This window comes from Manacus vitellinus, unplaced genomic scaffold (genome assembly GCF_001715985.3).
Source record: "Manacus vitellinus isolate BGI_N305 unplaced genomic scaffold, ASM171598v3 scaffold_10_pilon, whole genome shotgun sequence".
Classification (NCBI taxonomy): domain Eukaryota; kingdom Metazoa; phylum Chordata; class Aves; order Passeriformes; family Pipridae; genus Manacus; species Manacus vitellinus.
The window spans coordinates 1,231,380-1,248,570 of NW_021938838.1; the positions used below are offsets into that span (position 1 = coordinate 1,231,380).

General features: G+C 42.5%; 1 protein-coding gene across 3 annotated transcripts in view; it reads left to right on the forward strand.

The window, feature by feature from the left end:
- NUP93 (nucleoporin 93) overlaps nt 1-17,191 on the forward strand; it is a 71,442-nt gene that overhangs the window by 39,638 nt on the left and 14,613 nt on the right. For 2 of the 3 annotated variants that reach the window (XM_029965588.1, XM_018082657.2), the window contains 7 exons: nt 2,122-2,184; nt 3,882-4,010; nt 9,689-9,790; nt 10,456-10,530; nt 12,676-12,765; nt 14,104-14,243; nt 16,212-16,344. In XM_029965588.1, coding sequence (XP_029821448.1) covers nt 2,122-2,184; nt 3,882-4,010; nt 9,689-9,790; nt 10,456-10,530; nt 12,676-12,765; nt 14,104-14,243; nt 16,212-16,344 — 732 coding nt within the window. The remainder of the gene's footprint in view (nt 1-2,121; nt 2,185-3,881; nt 4,011-9,688; nt 9,791-10,455; nt 10,531-12,675; nt 12,766-14,103; nt 14,244-16,211; nt 16,345-17,191) is intronic. The other variant, XM_029965589.1, reaches the window with a different exon arrangement.

Here is a 17,191-nt window from a genome sequence, read left to right on the forward strand (position 1 = left end):
TGGGTGTTGGAGATGGGGCTGGTTTTGCCTGTACAATTAACAATGTTTTTAGCATACAGCTAGCATGCTGTCCTCTGCAGCATCATGTCCCTACCATCAGAAACGAAGCTGTCTCTTCTGCTCCTATGTTGGTGTGTGCTTTGAAGGTCTAGAAGCACTGCTTGTTATAATTCCATAATTCCAGATAACTTTTCCTCACTTCAGGTTGGAGGTGGGGAAATGAAGGAAAAAAAAAACAAAACCCCAAAAAAAGCCCAACAAACTTGTTACCCTCCCAAAGTCCTTCCACCCATGCAGACATGGACAAGCCTTACAAAGCATGTCCCCATCCCTCCCCACCTCTCCTGCACAGAGCCAAGGTTGGGGCTCGGCCCAGTTATGTGACTGCAGCAACCCTTGTCTCAGTGACAGCTGCTGGAATAGCTGGTCCCCAGACGTGTGCAAGGATCTGGATTTAGCTTCCCCTTTTCAGAGTGTGACTGTGATTTCTCTGTGGGCATTGCCTAAAAGTAAAGCAGGGCATGGTGGCTGGTGAAAGGTAGAGCAGGCTGGGTGGGAGTGACCTCTCCCTCTGTGTGTGACCCAGGGGCTGTGCCTGGGGAAGCGCTGGCACGGCTGTCTCGGGGTGTGGCAGTTTGTTCTCCCCCTGATGTACAGAAAGGGGTCACATTCCTATTTCTGGCTGAAGGGAGTCACACCTGTCCCATGTATGTCTGTCAAATGCTCATTCTACATGTTTCAGAAGGAAAGGAAGCAATGCCCTCTGTTCCCTGTACTGGTGCTGGGCAGCAGGAGGGCAGGCAGAACACTGAGGGGGCAGTTTCCTGCCAGACTTCTTCAGTTTGGGGGGATTTCAAATGCTCCTCACTCCCAGATCAGTAGTCTGTGATACCTGTGGTTGTATGTATTTGTGCTGCAGGCTTTTTCTAAGACCTACCATAGGTATATTTTTCAGTGGCCCAAATCTCCCTGTGACAGCACAGGGATTCTTTGCAGGAAGATGGGGAGAATGGAAGGCACAAAACCCCCCTGATTCCTGACAAATTCAGTTGGTCACTGCTGCAATTGTGTATTCTCTTTATGAAAGTGTGGTCCATTGAGTTCCCACTCTAGGTTTGTTAGCAGCTTTTGGTTTTAGAGCTGTGTAATGAGTGTACAGGCTTTTAAGATATTAGCATTTAATGGAGTTGATAATTTATAGTTGATTACTTCAGAGGGAGACAAAGGCTTTTTCTTTTTTATGATCTGAATACTGATTAAGTTGAAGTGTGGGAGTACAAATCAACTTGGTTTGTATAATTGGTGATGTAACAGTGAAAATGCAAAATAAAGATATTCAAGTTAAGGTGTGATAAATGTATCCTGAGTGTTGCCTCTCTATGTTACTGCAGTTTACCTGGCTACTTGTTTAAAGTTAAAACTATTTTATATTTCTTAGTATAGGTCATGAAGGTAACCTTGGAGATAAGGAGCTAACAGCTCATCTAAATCAGTCTGTTCACAACACACTACCTCTTTCAGATTTACTGATATGCTGAAAATTACAAAGACAATTCTTTTTTACTTACTCCAGCTGTATGCATGGAGAGAGGCTATGTGGTAAACTTTTTCTGTATACTTTCCAACTGTTTAGTTATTTCCATCCTTCCTCAACTATTTTTAAGGCTCTTTTTCACAGTTCCCATCAGTCCTCCAAGAGCTCCACTTCTGCCTGAAGCTGCCAAGTCAAAGCCTCTTTTATTTTTTTCAGCATACTCAAGTCCAACAATCTTATCTTGGCTTATCACTCCTACCAGCTTTCATCCCAGCTCCCTCAAATGGAGAGCAAGAGGAAGCAGATGCTGGGACACAGAGATAAAAGAGAATAGAAGCAGGACATGTCACTAGGATTTAATGCATATTAAAAGAGGGGATTAATGCATTTTCATTTTCACGTTGCTCTGTGTGGGCATCTTACTGTACCTCTGGTGAAGTAAAGTGACCTTTAAACTTCTCGAGAGTGGACTGGGGAGAGAGCTCTGAGCACATCTCAGGGATGAAAGAACTGAGTACTGCAATATGTATCTGATGTGAGTGCAAGGCTGATTTGTTGTCTGAAGCTCTGTTTCTCCTTTTCTGCAGGGATTCCTGAAAAATGAAAAAGATAATGCATTGCTCTCAGCCATTGAAGAGTCCAGGAGGAGGGTAAGTGGGAATAAAGCACCATTTTTTCCTTAAAACAAAAACAAAAAAGGGAGACATTTGTGGAGTCCAGTTTTCTTCCCTTGAAAGGAACCAGTACTTAGTGTGTAAGAAAAAGTCGGAGTTAGCCTTCCCCTGTTCATCTCCTGTCTTTTCACCTCCAAACAAGTAGTTGTTTTGAAGATGATCTGAGCTGCAACTTGTTTTCTGATGTGAAATTCATCTGATCCTGTTTCTGAATCTGTTTATGCTTTTGGTGTCTGTCATGTTCTGGGACAATGATTTTCACAATTGAATTATGCAGTGTGGAAAAACACTTCCTGTTGTTTGTCTTAAAACTGCTTCTTGGAAATGTCATTCCATGCTTCCTAATGCTTATTGTTTCCCTCCATGTACACTTAGGGCATCAGGTTTAGAACTGAGCCTGTGTTTCTTTCAAATGATAAGAAATAGTACTTAAGCATTATTAAATTATTTTGATTACATAATTATATTGTAATTATGGAAGCATATTTAAAACTCTGTTAAAATTATTATAGTGAAGGTAAGGATGAGACATGTATCCTACCACAAAAGTATGAAGTGAATTTATATAACAAAACAAAGAAACACAAATCCTATGCTCTAGTTGCATACATGCACCTGAATTAAATGTTTGCCAAATGTCACTGCCTCTCATCAGTTCATTTATTCTAGGGAACACACTGCCCATTAATTGACAATGTCCTAACAGTGGACTGCAAAGAGATTAAAAACTTGGTCAGCCAACCAAGACGTTTGCTGCACAGAGCTATGTGAAAGAGAAAGAAGTGAGAGACACAATATAGCTTATTTTCTACTTAGAATTAGTGGAGACATTCTTATTTCCTGTCCCAGAATCCCAAGGCTGTTAGTCTCACCCCAACAATAACAGGAAAGGTAGTGAAGCATCTTCTCTGTCCTAATGCCATTGCCAAAATAAGGGTTATTGAGCTGTTTCCTTCCATGTGTTCCCAATTGAATCTGAAGACAATATAGTACATCAGCCATTTTCAAGGTAAAAGGATGGTTTTTTTCTTGGGATATGATATTTCCTATGGGCTTTCCTGAGTTACATTCCTATTGAGAGAGACTTTCTGGTTCTTTGGCACTGGTTAATTTTCCCGTAATACTTTTAACTTTTATTTTCTCCTGTTTCCCATTTAAAAGAAAAACACACTGGTAAAGACCTGAAAATGAATTATGGGCAATAAACACACATCTCTGTTAAGAACACAGTGAGTCAGACCTTTGTAGCCTCTGGGGAGGTGAAAAGCTGGTTGTCATAAGAGAAGTTAAATCTCAACAAGCCACATGGATCAGTGATGACCTGGATATATTGTGTGTGCTGTTCAGTTAAAGGAGCAAGCCTATTGATTTCCAGCCTGCTCAGATTTGTGTACTGCAGTACCATGGAAGAGACACAGTTTCCCTCTTTTACCAGCTGGAGGTGTGTGAGAGTTGTCTTAATTCCACACACACCTACTTTCCAAATCCCCCTGTACCTGAACACGAAGCCTGTTAAAATAATATGCAGCACATCATTAGCTCCTGAGGGCTGACCTAATTGATTTATGTAGCTGCTATTTTCTGTTTCATTTTTGGGCTTGTCTATTAATAGCTGAACTAGGCTGGTGGGTGTTTCTGTGTGTTCCTTAGCTCTTGTTCTTCTTCACCAACAGACTTTTGCTATGGCTGAGGAGTATCACCGAGAATCAATGCTGGTTGAATGGGAACAGGTGAAACAAAGGATTCTTCATTCTCTACTTGCATCAGGGGAAGATGCTCTCGATTTCACCCAGGAAAATGAGGTAACTGTGCCCTTCTAAACACTGTGCACAGCCGTGCATGGCATCATACACAGCTGGCACTCCAGCACTGCTGAAACCACCTCTGGGTTTTATTCTGCAGCTACAGCTGGGTGAAAATGAGAACTATCAAATCTCTAGTTTGATTCCAGAATGACAGTGACTAGCAGAATGCACTGTCTAGCAAAATATCAAACGTTTGTGATTGTCTCTACTGACTGATGGGTGCAGGCAACGGAGCTCCTATTGCTGAAGCTGTGTTTTAAGCAACATATTTGCAAGCTGGAAATTGTCACACAGGCACATATTAGGTCAGTATACCCAGGGGACAGAAAACACATCAGGGAGCTTCACCCTCAGGAAACCTTTGCACTGCTAGTGAGAGCAGTTTCTCAGGTGCAGTTGTGCTTACACATAGGTCTTAGAGTGCTCTCTTTCCCTTATCACTGTGTGCTAGCCAGGATTTCTGGATTTTCTTAGGAGGCTGATGAAGTCTCACAGGTTTTTTTGGCAAAACCAAACTAATAATCGAAAAAAAAAAGCTTTCCTTATTATCTTGCTGTCTCATGCAGAGCGGATTAGAATTTTGTGCTACTAAGACCTCTAGTGTTCATCAGTTCAAGTTTAATCCAGTAGTTACCAAATCCTTTGGGCAAGACTAACCCCATGTTTTACATGAGGAGGTATTGACTAGCATCTTAAAACATTCCTTATCTTCTGTAACAACTTCTTTAACAAACTTTACAGTTTGTTCTTGTAAGGAAAATGCTCCAGTTCAATGGATGGAGTAAAGCAGAGTTATGTGCAGAGCTGTGGGAACTTCCCCTCTCTGATCTGGAAGCATCAGGCAGCAGCTGCAATCCCTGGAGCACAAAGTTACATCACAGCCCCTGCACAGAGCTCCATGGAAATGCTCACCTTGACAGCAGAGGTGATAAAGAAAGGGGGGAATGCAAGTTGCTGTGCTTTCAGGCCAGAAAACAGACCCATTTTTTTATAGCTATGTTCTGCACCCATGAAAATGAATTCTTGTTCATTGCAATGACTTACAGACCTGCAAGTGTATTAAAATAAAAAAAGCCCTTGGTGCTAATGGGGTATGACCTGTATAGGGATTTGGAAATAATTAGTTGTTAATGGAATGTCCCTTTCTGATTACTGTTCTTTTAAATATAGGTTAATCCCAGTTAGCATACATCTTTTTATAGAGGCTGTCTTCCCCAGAAAGTATTTTACTCATACTTTACTGTGACTTCTCAAAGGTTGTCCAGCTTTCCAATATTAGCAATGCTAAATAATGCAGACTGAATTAATTTAAAACCAGGAACAGACCGTGTTATTTTGGGCTGTGAGTCTGAAAACTTGGCAGCTGCACTGATAGCTTCTAACATCTTTGCTTATAACCCACTCTGAACAGGTGAAGCACCTTTTCTGGTGTTTCAGTGTCAAGGGGATGCTGCCTCTAGTCCATGGCACTCCAGATGCCAAGCATCAAATTGGTGGAAGGGAGGAGGGGAAAAAACCCACCTCCTAATGTTTTTCATGACTGAGTTTAAAGACTCAATGTACACCATCACTCAGTAATACTCCACTCTCCCTTTCAAAGCACTCATAGTATCAGTATATCATTTCAAGAACATTTAAAATCCTTGATATATTCTAGTCTTAGCCTCAAGGAGTCAAAGGTCTGAGAGGTTTTGAAGTGCATCTACTGTGTTAAAAGCCTGTTATCTAACCTCCCCACAGCAGGTTGTTCTTCTAAAGCCTTGTTCCAGTCAAATAAGTTTTTTGTGTGTGTGTGACACAAACAGACACAGCCTGTAGAATATAGTAGAGGTTTAATTGATATCCTCTGGAGATGGAGAATCAACTGAAAAGGCACAGATCCAAAGGCAGCAGGGGGCCGGTCTGCCTGCGAGCCAATTCTCAAGCTTTGGGCAAGCTAATTTGGGCAGAGTGAAATACCAACACATTATTCATGGAAATCAGACCAATTAAGGGGCAAAGCTCACAATTCAAAGGACCCAGCACAGGACTTGCCATTAGGGCTTTCTCCCCCTTGTCCTCCAGCCTGGCCTTCTTCCCATCGGGGAAAGCCAGAGTTGGTAAAAAGGTGCTTCTTGGCAAGGGGGAAAGGGAGGAAAGCCTAAGGTTTTGTTTTCAAGGTATCAAACACCTGTGCTCTCAAGGTGTTTGTTGTGAGTCTTGTGCCACTAGGTGCCGAGGCATTTCTTTTGGCCTTTTATTTCAAGTTTTAATTTCTTCCACGCTTGCCCCAAGCTCTTCCACTCCTGCTGTCAAGCACCACACTGGTGCAGTAACAAAGAGACACTGGTGCTCTTGTTTTCTCTTCTGCCCCTCTGTACCATGTCTTCATGTCCCTTAAATCCCAAGGACTGCAAGATGCTTTCTGCTCCACCACAGTGTATTTTGATGGGGCTTCTCCAGCTCAGTCTCCTGCCTAGTTATTCCCTGCATCTACTGGCCAAGCCACTTGGAGTGCTGACAAAATGTCTGCCCAGACTTCTGCTGAGGAATGTGCATATGCATATGAGGGTGATGAATAATGCATCTTTGCATGCAGGAGGTTTGGTGTGCAAGTGAGGCTGAATGCTTGGCTGAGTACAAATGAAGGAGGACTCCTTTGAAAACCAGCCTCGTTAGGCTAAGTGAATTTAAAAGATAAAAATGTGATGGCAGTGCAGCATAGCTCCAGCTTTCAGAAATGGATAATAGTCAGAATAAATATTAAGGTTCTGAAGAATGTTTTGGAAAGACCTAAATTCAGGGCAGGGAAAAGCAAAGATGTTTGAGAAAAACAGCACAAGCCATTTAAGGAATATCAGACTAGAGATGCAGAAAGGTATATGTGTGTGTGCACTTGTGCTTCCACAGTCCTTTGTGCATTCCCCACTTTTCTGTTTTTCCTTTTGCTGCTCCAGTTAAACTTGAAAACCTGACCTGAAGCACGATTCTTCTCCTGTGCTCCCAGCTGCTGATTTCAGCACATCTTTGTTATCTTTTCCTTGTTTGAACACTTGGTAAGTTCTGACTTGCCAGCAAGGGATATTCTCTTCCTTCCCCACATCCCCCCCTTAGTGTGTAGGAGATGCCTCTCACATCCTTCTGCAGAAATACTGCCTGCACACCTCTCCATTTTTGCAGTTTAGCAGGAAGAGTGGAACTGGCCTTCCCTGTGCTGACTCACTGCTTCAATTTTCCTTTTGAACTTTCCTTTTAGCACAGCTGTGAGACAGTTCAGTGAGCAAGTGCTTTGTTAAAGTTTAATAATTCAAAGATTAAGCCAGAATGCATGATGGAAAAAAAAAAAGGAAATAAGCTTGCTTACTTTTCCATATGAAAGAAAAACGTAAGAAAAGCAGGACAAATTCTGGAGTTCATGATTTATTTTTTTTTTTTCTGAAGTGCCAAGTCAGTAGTGGGCATTTAAAGAATTTAATTTCAGTGTGGCAGTTCTCAGCTGTGGGACATTGTCAGTAAGTGATCCTCAAAGCATAACAGTTAGGGTAAAATTAAAATTGTGGAAAGGAAAGGAAAACACAAATCCCAGAGAAGTTGTTTCTAAGTTTCAGGCATGCACTTCTGAATTCCAAGGCTTACCTGTGGGTTTTAACCCGGCAGTCACCCCCCACTCCCTGGAGTGGCAGCCACGTGGGTGCTCTTTGGTGCCACAAAGCAGGAAAAGGAACCAGATTCATAAAACAAAGCCCCAGTCCTTACGTGCCTGGTGCTTGGGCACGGGTTGGGAAGTGACACTAAGTCACTCTGTACTATTCTTCACTTGCTTCAGGAGATGAAACCTCATCAGTAATTAATGGCAGTGTCCATAATTTAGCGTTACTTTAAATAACTCTGCATTTTCTCTGGCACTCGGAGGGGAAGGCAAAGCGCTATTCCTGCCATCCCGTCTGTTTCCCAGGAAACCTGCTTTAACAGCTTCTTTGTTCTAAAGAACAAAGAGTTTGTCGGGTTTTAGGTGGGTTTAAAGGAATTTGTGTCAGATCGTTTGGCACCGAAAGAAAAATGCAAACGCTTCTGAATATCGGTATCTGTTAAGAGGGACAGTGAAGAATATTTTTGGTGTAAGTTCAGTTGCAAAAAGAAAAAGTGGGATTTCTTTGGGGTTTTTTGTAAGGTGTTTTTATACAGCCTATGGTATAAATGCACCTCCCTGATTTTGTAATCAGGTTGGACATTATTTAAATAGCATTATTAGTGAGAAATTAATGCAGTAATAAACTAATTCCAGCAATTTTAAAGGATTGTTCAGGTTTATCTTTGGTACCTTCGTTCATTTATAATTCATTATATTAGGGACAAACACAGCTGAGTAGTTTTTACCCTGTAATCAGTTGTTGTATGCTGCACAGAAAGCAGTAATCAGAGATAGCACAAAGCTCTTACAATTTCTTGGTAGAGGTTGGTGTCCTTGTCTTCATGTATAAATTCCTAGCTAATTCAGAACACCTTCTTGGCATTGCAGTTGTGTCACTTTGTTTCTAAATTTTAAATTGTGAAAACTTCCCTGATCTAAACTCATGGACTAGGACAGTGGGGAGCCACTGTCTTTGCAAGAACACCTTTAGTGTCTTTGCTCATGAGTGTAAAGGAGCAGTAGGAGGTAATCTGGGTTAAACTGATATAAAAATGAAATTAATTTGGGAGTGACTGAGAGAGTGTTCAGTGCAAAACTGATCAGTAACATGTCTGGAAGTTCATATGTTTGTATTATTTAATTTTCAAGTTGGGATACAGCTCCCAAAAAAGTGAGATTCTTTTGAAGACCCTGCCAGCATTTCATCCTCATTTGAAACAAGAAGCTGAATGATGGCACCATCTGGAGAATTGCTACCCATTTCTGGATCTCTTCCTGAAACCCACACGAGCCAGGTCATGGCAGGAACATTGCTCCTGCCATGCTGCAGCCTGACAGGTGTCAGCAAAGCTGAACTCTGCAGCTGATTAAGCTGGAAGTGAAAATGATGATTTTTTTTCCTTGCATTTGGGCTTTCTGTTGTTTGTACAGGTAGCAAGTTGGCCACATTTAAGTGACCTCTTCCAGGAAGACTAGAGTATGTCCTTAAGCAATACCAGGAGTTGATCCTGCCTGGACAATAAAGTACTGACATTCTGGGTAACTGATGTGAGAAGAAGTAAAGCTGTTTGACAGTTTTGCTAAAGTGCAATGTAACAGCTAATGAGGATGTGCAGCAAGTTGTAACTGACTTTGGTAAAAAGCTTAATTTTAAAATTCTGCAGGTGTACCTGCTCTTTCTTGGAAAAAGTTACTGATTCCAGTTTAGATGAATATTGATGAGCTAGAGTTATACAGTAACAAGCCTGAAAACCTGCTTGCTCTTCTGAAAGCTTGTCTGTTCCTTCTTTCCTTGCCCCAACTATGTCAGTTGGCTTCATAATAAATATTATGCTACTGTACTGAGCTTGTCTTGCTTTTATCTTCAGGCCAGCATGGCTTATGAAGCAGCTGATATTAAAGGACTGCTTGCCTCAAAGGGATCTGTCTTTAAAATGATTGCACTTTATGTTTCAAACCCAAGACTTGCAATGCTGATGCTGAAATGGAAGAGTTACATTTTTTTTAGGAAGCAGGAAATATCAGACAGTATTGCATAGTTAATTGGGAGTATTCTTTCCTGCAGAGTGGTGAACATCCATGTTCAGTGGTGGCTGTACTGAGAACATACCAGTGCTTTGTAATGAAAACATACAAGAATAGCTTTATGCAGAATTGGGCTATTATGGCATGTTGTATTTTGAGTTTTATAAGAGTATGAATTTTCCATGCTGTGACTCCATCAGCTGCCTCTTCCTGCTCTACACTCAAAATATCTCAACCCTGGCATAGTCTCTGTGGGTAAAAAGACAATTTTTTCAGGTCAGGATATTGCCAGCATACTTCTTCCTGCAGCAGACCAGCAGTGGGGCAACTTTCAGCACATAATTGAATGCTGCAGTCCTGTTTTGTGTCTGTGTCATGGTACTGGGACAAAACTGGAGTGTCAGATCTGCTAGACTGGATCCATTGAGCTGGTCCATTGAATTCCATGCCCTTGCTGTAACGGAGATCTGGACAAGATGCTTCACAGCAAGACATCGACGTGACAAGAAGCAACCTTTTCAGAAACAAAACCAAAGAGTTAAAATTATAAGATGCTACCAAGAGACACTGATGTCCTAATTCTAGAGAGCTGATGGTTGGCTTGTGCATGAGTAAGGAGGATTTCTGTCACTTTGGGAAGTTTAAGCTATATTGGGAAGGTACCGGGGTATTGCAGTGAGACTGCATTTTTCTCTAGTTCTGTCAGGAACACAGTTTTGCTCTTGTTCTTTGGGAGCAGATGTATTGGTAAAATGCATTGTGGTAATTCTGCACTTTATGCCTTCCTATTTGCTTCTCATTGAACAGCCCAGCTATGCTGGTGAGGTGGGTCCTCCGGGTCGCAGCTCTTTGGACAGCGTGGAGATGGCATATGCTCGTCAGGTGAGTGGAAATGGCAAAACACAGTTAAACATTGTGTTCTACGGAGAGAGGGGCAGGGGAAATGAAGATGTGAGCAGAGTGTGTAAGAAGGCATGGTAAGTAAAACATTAAAATATCTGCCCAGAGATAAAATGCAATTGGCAAATACGTAAACGTTGCACGATGTTTTAGGAACGTACTCACCTGTTTGCTGTAGGATTTCTTTTGTCAAAAAGAGATCCTAAACACCGTATATGATGTATGAATGTAGAAAACATTTATGCTTATAAAGTAAACTGAAATTCCTTCAACTTTTCAAAAGCAGTATTTTTTTAGGATTTGTGTCAATGTATAATTGTATGCAAATGAAGGTTTTATACTCCCTTTATTCTCACGTGTGGAAGATCACTGTTCTCATGTGTATGTGTGTAGAAAAAAACATGCTGAAGTCTTAATCCTGATGTTTGTCAAATTGTATCCTATTTTAATGGCATTGCTTATGAGAGGCTTTAGTGCATCAGCTATGAATTAATATGCCTGGTAGCATTAGACTCCCTCAGAAAATTTTCATGGAAAAGTGATAAACCTTTCTTTACATAACCAATTTATTACTTTTGTTGTTCGAGATTATCTGTTTACCAGCACTGTTGGGAACAAAATGAAAGAAAGGGACTTGATTTTTTCAAAATGGAATATGTGAAACGGCACAGACAAAGCGTTGCCTAATTTGCACACAATCACTGTTATTGTGTGTGTTGGCTCAGTCTGTGCTGAGGCAGAGAGAGCAGCTCCTGCATCTGTTTTATTCATCTGCATTCAGTTATAGTAACTGGAAAGAAACAAACTACAGAAGGGGCACGACTGTGCTGATAAAAGTGTACGTTTGATTTGGTGGCTGTTAAATAGTTGGTTAATTTAGTTCATATCTGCTGGGATATACCTGCAGTGAGGGTCTTCCTTACAGCACAACTATGCCTGTACTTTGAGGCTGTCAGTGTAGTTCTCTGCTGGTTTTTGAACACGGGGAGCCCAGCCTGTCTCGCAGGGCTGGCTCTGGGGTGGCTGTGGAGCCACCCTGGCAGGTGGCCCTTGGCAGGTCACAGGCTGTGCACAGGCTGCTGTTGTGTGCCCTGGAAACGAGGTGTTTGTGGCCAGGCTTCTGCTACCAGAACACTTGGTGCAGTCACTGAATGCTCCTGGCAAGCCCTCTGGAGAAGTTGGCCTGGCTGAGCTCTCCTCAATGTCAGCCTGCTGGAGTGCAAGAATACCTGGGTGTCAGCAGCCTCTGTGGGGCTCCTGTGCTTTCAGGGGGGAGTTAGGAGACCTGGAGATCAGGCAGTTCATGCTGCTTTGGTTTATCAGCAGTCATGAAACGTGTTTTGATTACACTGAGGTGATTAATTGTTCTTCATGGACAGTTGGAAGCGTTTCACAGGAACACAGTGTCATCCCTGGCTGTGATTGCACTGATGCTGCATTCTGGTTGCAGTCCTGAGCTCTGCATCCTGTTTGCACACTGGGCATGTTGAAGTAGTGCATGACAAAGGGAGTTAAAGTACAATGGCACTGCCTTTCTAGCACTGAGAATGATAATTTTCAGACATAGTGGACAGGCTTTAGGCTGAGAGTAGAATAAACAAGAATAGATGAAGCTAAATTAAATCAAGAGTTAAAACGGGGGGATGTGTGTGTGTGTGTGTATGTTTAAGAGTAGGTTTTGAAGGGCCAGGTTTCTGTTCATTTCCCTGTCTCAGATTTCCCTGAATACTGCCACAAACCAGCAAAATCCCCTTTCTTTTATGTCAGCAGGTAGGAGGCTGCCCCTTACAGGGGAATATCACAGCCTTCTAGTTGTCAGGTCGCTTCTGAATCTTTGTCCTTGAACAATTAGCTGCAATTAGTCTAACAGGGCATCCAGCTCGCAGTGCTTTGCCTGCAGAACCCCTGAGCAGCTGGGCAGCTGCCTGCCCTCAGGCAGGCCTGGGGCTCTGGGGTGCTGTGGCAGCTCGGGTGAGGCTGAGGAGGGTTCCTCCACTGCTGGGTTAGAAGCAGTTAATGTGGGAGAGAAGCAGAGGGACAGCCTGGTTCAGATTTTGCTGCTGTGGCTGGGAAGGGGATGGGGCATAATACGTGTTGTTAAACATGCTTACTTTAATTATGTTTTAGATTTATATTTATAATGAGAAGATTGTGAATGGACATCTGCAGCCTAACCTGGTGGACCTTTGTGCTGCTACTGCAGGACTGGATGATAAGGTACTGCCAGTGAGTTAACATAAGGAAATGCCTTTAATCTGTTTTCAGCTGTGATTAACAGCCTGCTGACATCAGGGGAAAAATACTGATATTGCCAAAAAAAATTGCGTGGCTCCACAGAAAACACAGAGACAATACTGGAATTTTCTCCAGTGCAGCAGGGCCCACCTGTGACGAAGCTGGTCATGGTGAAAATTTCTTAACACAGTGAGGAAGAAACGACCCTGGTGTCCCATCATAAGTGATAAGCTGTTGGAGGAAAAAATTGCTTTTAATGTTAAATAGATTCTGTTGGTTTGGTTTTCCAAATGTGGTCTCTCAATGTCGTTTGAAGGTATTTAGTTGTAGGTGAAGGGTTTTCAATCAGGCTGTGGTAGAGCTGAAATAGGCTCCCATAGCAAAGCATAAAGCCCCTGGGATTGACTTTAAACCAATGATCTGTCTACTTTTTTTTTTTTCTATTCCTGTAATGGTGTTGCCTTGATCCACCCCAAACCCAAAACAAATGCACAAACTTGGCCACCTTCAAGAAATGCCTGGAGGAGAATCCTGCAGGAGGGTCAGAGCCATGGAAAACCTGTGCAAATGGGGAGAGCAAGAAGCTGTTCAGAAAATGCCTCAGTCCGATCTGAATTGCAGATGTGCATCTTTGCTCTGAACAGCTCTGTTTGTTTTCAAGGCACAACACAGTGAATTTCGGTGTTCTTGCTGCTTTGAAGCAGGAGGATGAAAGAGCTACCCTTGCCCAAGTGAACAGAGCTGTTAGTTCTCAGTCTTCTGCCGTTTCAGCAGGGACACCCCAGTCCTGCAGACACTGATATGATCTCGTCCTTGTGAATAAGCAGACCTGGATGGTTTTCAGCCTTTATTTATAACTGAGCCTTTGTCCAAGTGATCAGTGTCCTTTTGATGATTCTTATCACAGCTGATCATACAGCTTTCCAAAGGCAGCCAGAGCCATTGCTTACAAGGAAAGCTGATGGTGCTGTGGGATTTATTGAGTGGAAAGTGTGAACTGAAAATGGGCAAGAGGCCGAGCACCAAGTACCCAGCCTAGTTTTGGAAATAATTGTCAATCCTAGGTGACAATTGCCAGTACAATGTTTATAGCCATCTTCTTGGACAAGAATTATGCAGAAAAGCCTGTGAAATTTGAATTCTGCAGGACAGAATCAACTTACCTTCATGACTGCATCCAGTATCTGCAGTACAACTCTCAGATTACATTACTCTTGTGTTTTTATGCTTTCCTTAAGCATCAGAGCTCCATGTAGCTCAAAACAGTGTTGATTGTTCGTTCTGTACTAATTGCTGAGGTGTGGAATGACTTCTTTACAGAACATCTCCGAGATGTGGGCCATGGTGAAACAAATGACTGATGTTACCCTGGTTCCTGCCAGTGATGCCTTGAAGGTCCGGACCAACATGGAGGTGCGGATGGAATTTGTGAGGCACGCTCTGCACTACCTGGAGCAGAGGTAAGGGGAATGCTCTGGGGGGCACAGTTTAATAAAGTTCCCTAATAACAAGCCAGAATGACTTTGTGATGTGCATGTTAAGAAGTCAGCTACCTTGTGCTGCTCACAGCAGTGTCTGCTGCCTGTCTTTTTTATTGTGCAGGGCTTAGAGCAGCCACTTGAACATAAAGCTGTTTTAGTTTAAGAGTGATCTAGTTAAAAAGGCCTTGAATCCATGGGGAGGTTGTTTAGAAGATGCAAAGACTTTTTATTCTTTCTTCTGTGTTGCTTATAAATATTCCATATCTGCACAGTGAAATGTGAAAATCTGTCACTTGTGGAAAGGGATCAATTTCCCCTCTGAAAAAAACAATTGTTTTCTGTATGTTCACTTTGTGATTGCTGATGACTGTCAGCAGCTCGTGAGGACAGCACTGGGGTCAGCCCAGTGCAGTGAGTCAGTTCTGATCGTGCCATTTCTACACTGAAAAGTTTTGGGAAAATGTGAAGACGTGTGGCAGTGATTTTGAGGCTGTAGGAGGTGGTTTGCTGCGTTTATCAGCAAGTATCATGGGAGCCTAATTTCCTTGACCGGGAAAGTGCTTGGAGGATTGCAGGCTGTGGGGCTGCCCAAAGCCAGGTCCCTGGGTGGCAGCATTACCCATCCCCTGCCCATGTGCATGGTGCAGGGTCTCTGGTAGCTGGGGTGTGGTGCCAGCAGGCTCGTTCAGCCCGTGCAGCAGTGGCTGCAGTGTAGGACACTCCTTAGGGACACAGATCTGCCATCGGAGCATGGACAGTGCTGTGCTCTCATACAACACTCTGGGAAGAGATGCTCTCACCTCCTGGCACAGGCTCTCCTTGGCCCTGACAGTTGTTTGTCACACCTCATCAGTGCTCCTGTCACCCAGGGGTGATGGTGGAGTGCCCACCTGTGCACAGAGGAGCTGACAGAGCTGGAGGATCTCCTGTTCCCAGTTCTTTGGTCTCAGCAGGGTGCAATCAGCCAGTGACTCTTATCCTGATTTGCCAAAGATCCAGCTTGCTAAATTTTCACAGTGCCATTAACTGCTAACTGAAAGAGTTATATACAGTTCACCCTCAACCCTTCCAGCTGTGGAGATTGTGCCTCTCAGGCTTGACACACGACCCTGTGCCTAGCTTTGGAGTTTTCCTTTCCTAGAGGGAATTGTCTAATACTGAACTGTTTCCGTGCCTCACCAGTACACTTGTACACAGAGGAGATGTAATGCCACTCACAGCTGCTCTTGCATTAGTTGCTTTGGAACAACTGTGATCTTGAGCCCTGAGGAGCATGCTCTTGACTCAGCCATAATTCTAGAGAAAGAAAGAACTTCATGGCATTTATTGCTGCTGCTTACATAGGTCTTCCATGAGGGTATAGATTTTTGAGACTTCTACTTCTAAACATGAATATTTGTTGAATTGATCTGCCCTGATCAAATGCTTTGATGGGTTATTTTAAAAGATGTTCTTAACGCTGCTTTTACCAGTTGTATTTCTCTGAATTCCCTTTTTCTCTGGGATTTCCTTCTGGCAAGTCCATAGCCCAAAGGATGATATTTTTTCATGGGGCAGGGAAGAGAGACAAACACATCTATGGTGTTTAACTGTTCTTTAGTGATAGGGTTGAGAGTTAAAGCATTAGGATGGAAAGGCTTTTTGCCAATTACACAATTGAGCTTAACTTAGTACTATGAAAACCTAATAAGAGGAACTTCATAATAGAGAGTTGAACCTGGAGCAGTCCACAGCCTCCAAACATGGTGTCTCTTGAGACTGCTGAATGCAGGGATCTTCCTAAAGTGACAGCAATGTTTGCCTCATTCTGTTGTGATGATAATGTTGGAACATCAAGGTAATTTGCTTTAAATTGCTAATTCTGTCAGATCTGCAAGGCACTGAATGTTTTTGTAGCAGCTGTATTTCAGTCTGTTCATGTTTGGTTTTGCTTGTGTTGTTTTTCAGTTACAAAAATTACACCTTTGTGACAGTCTTTGGAAACTTGCACCAGGCTCAGCTGGGTGGAGTCCCAGGGACTTACCAACTGGTCCGCAGCTTCCTGAACATCAAACTCCCAGCATCTGTCCCTGGGCTCCAGGTTTGTCCCTCACTCTCAGCCACTGAGCTAAAATGATAACACCAGTCTGATTGCTCCAGTACAGATGGGAAACTAGTGCAGCCTCCAGTGGCTTTTCTGTTGTTTAAGCTGCTTTTGGTGTAGCAGGCTCTTATTCCTTCTCTGGAATTTTTCATTAGGAAAATGGAAGATAGTAGCCAAAATCACTCTGAACTCAGAGCTGGTCAGTAGTTTGAGTTCTGAATTCTAGAAATCATGGTCTCTTTGGGTGGTCATCTTAGAGATCAACCGAGGAGTATTAAAATACACTATGATGTTTCAAAAAAGCAGTAACTTAATCTCCCTGTTTTGCTTTTTCTCTTTTTTTGTACTTGTTGTAAGATGATGACACCAGTTTTTGATAACTAAATGTGTAATGAATTCCTCTGAGTTGTAGCCTAAGCCTTTTATTTAGGAATCTGAATAAAACTCTGCTTACCTGCATATAGTAGAAAGTGCATAGCTGTGCATCTACAAAATTAGCAGATAGGCAGGCTGGGTTGAAAAATTAAATTTAAAAGTTAAATGAAGAAATGATAAATTCTAACACTGGAGAGCACACAGCTAAGTCTTGCTGTCTTTTTCTTGCCTACTGAGATCTATGATTAGCTTGATATCTTTGTTTCAGTAAAGATGTTTTAAATTTTAAAGTTCTTGTTTTAATGTATCGGGTATAATACAAATCCACCTCCCAGGTGGGGAGAATATCATTTGCAAGTTCTGGGATTGTCAGAACCCCACTCAGAACTGAAATCTGGGCAAGCAAAGAAGAGTCACACTCTTCACTGCTAAGATGTACAGAGCTTTCACAGGACTTAACCATTATAAC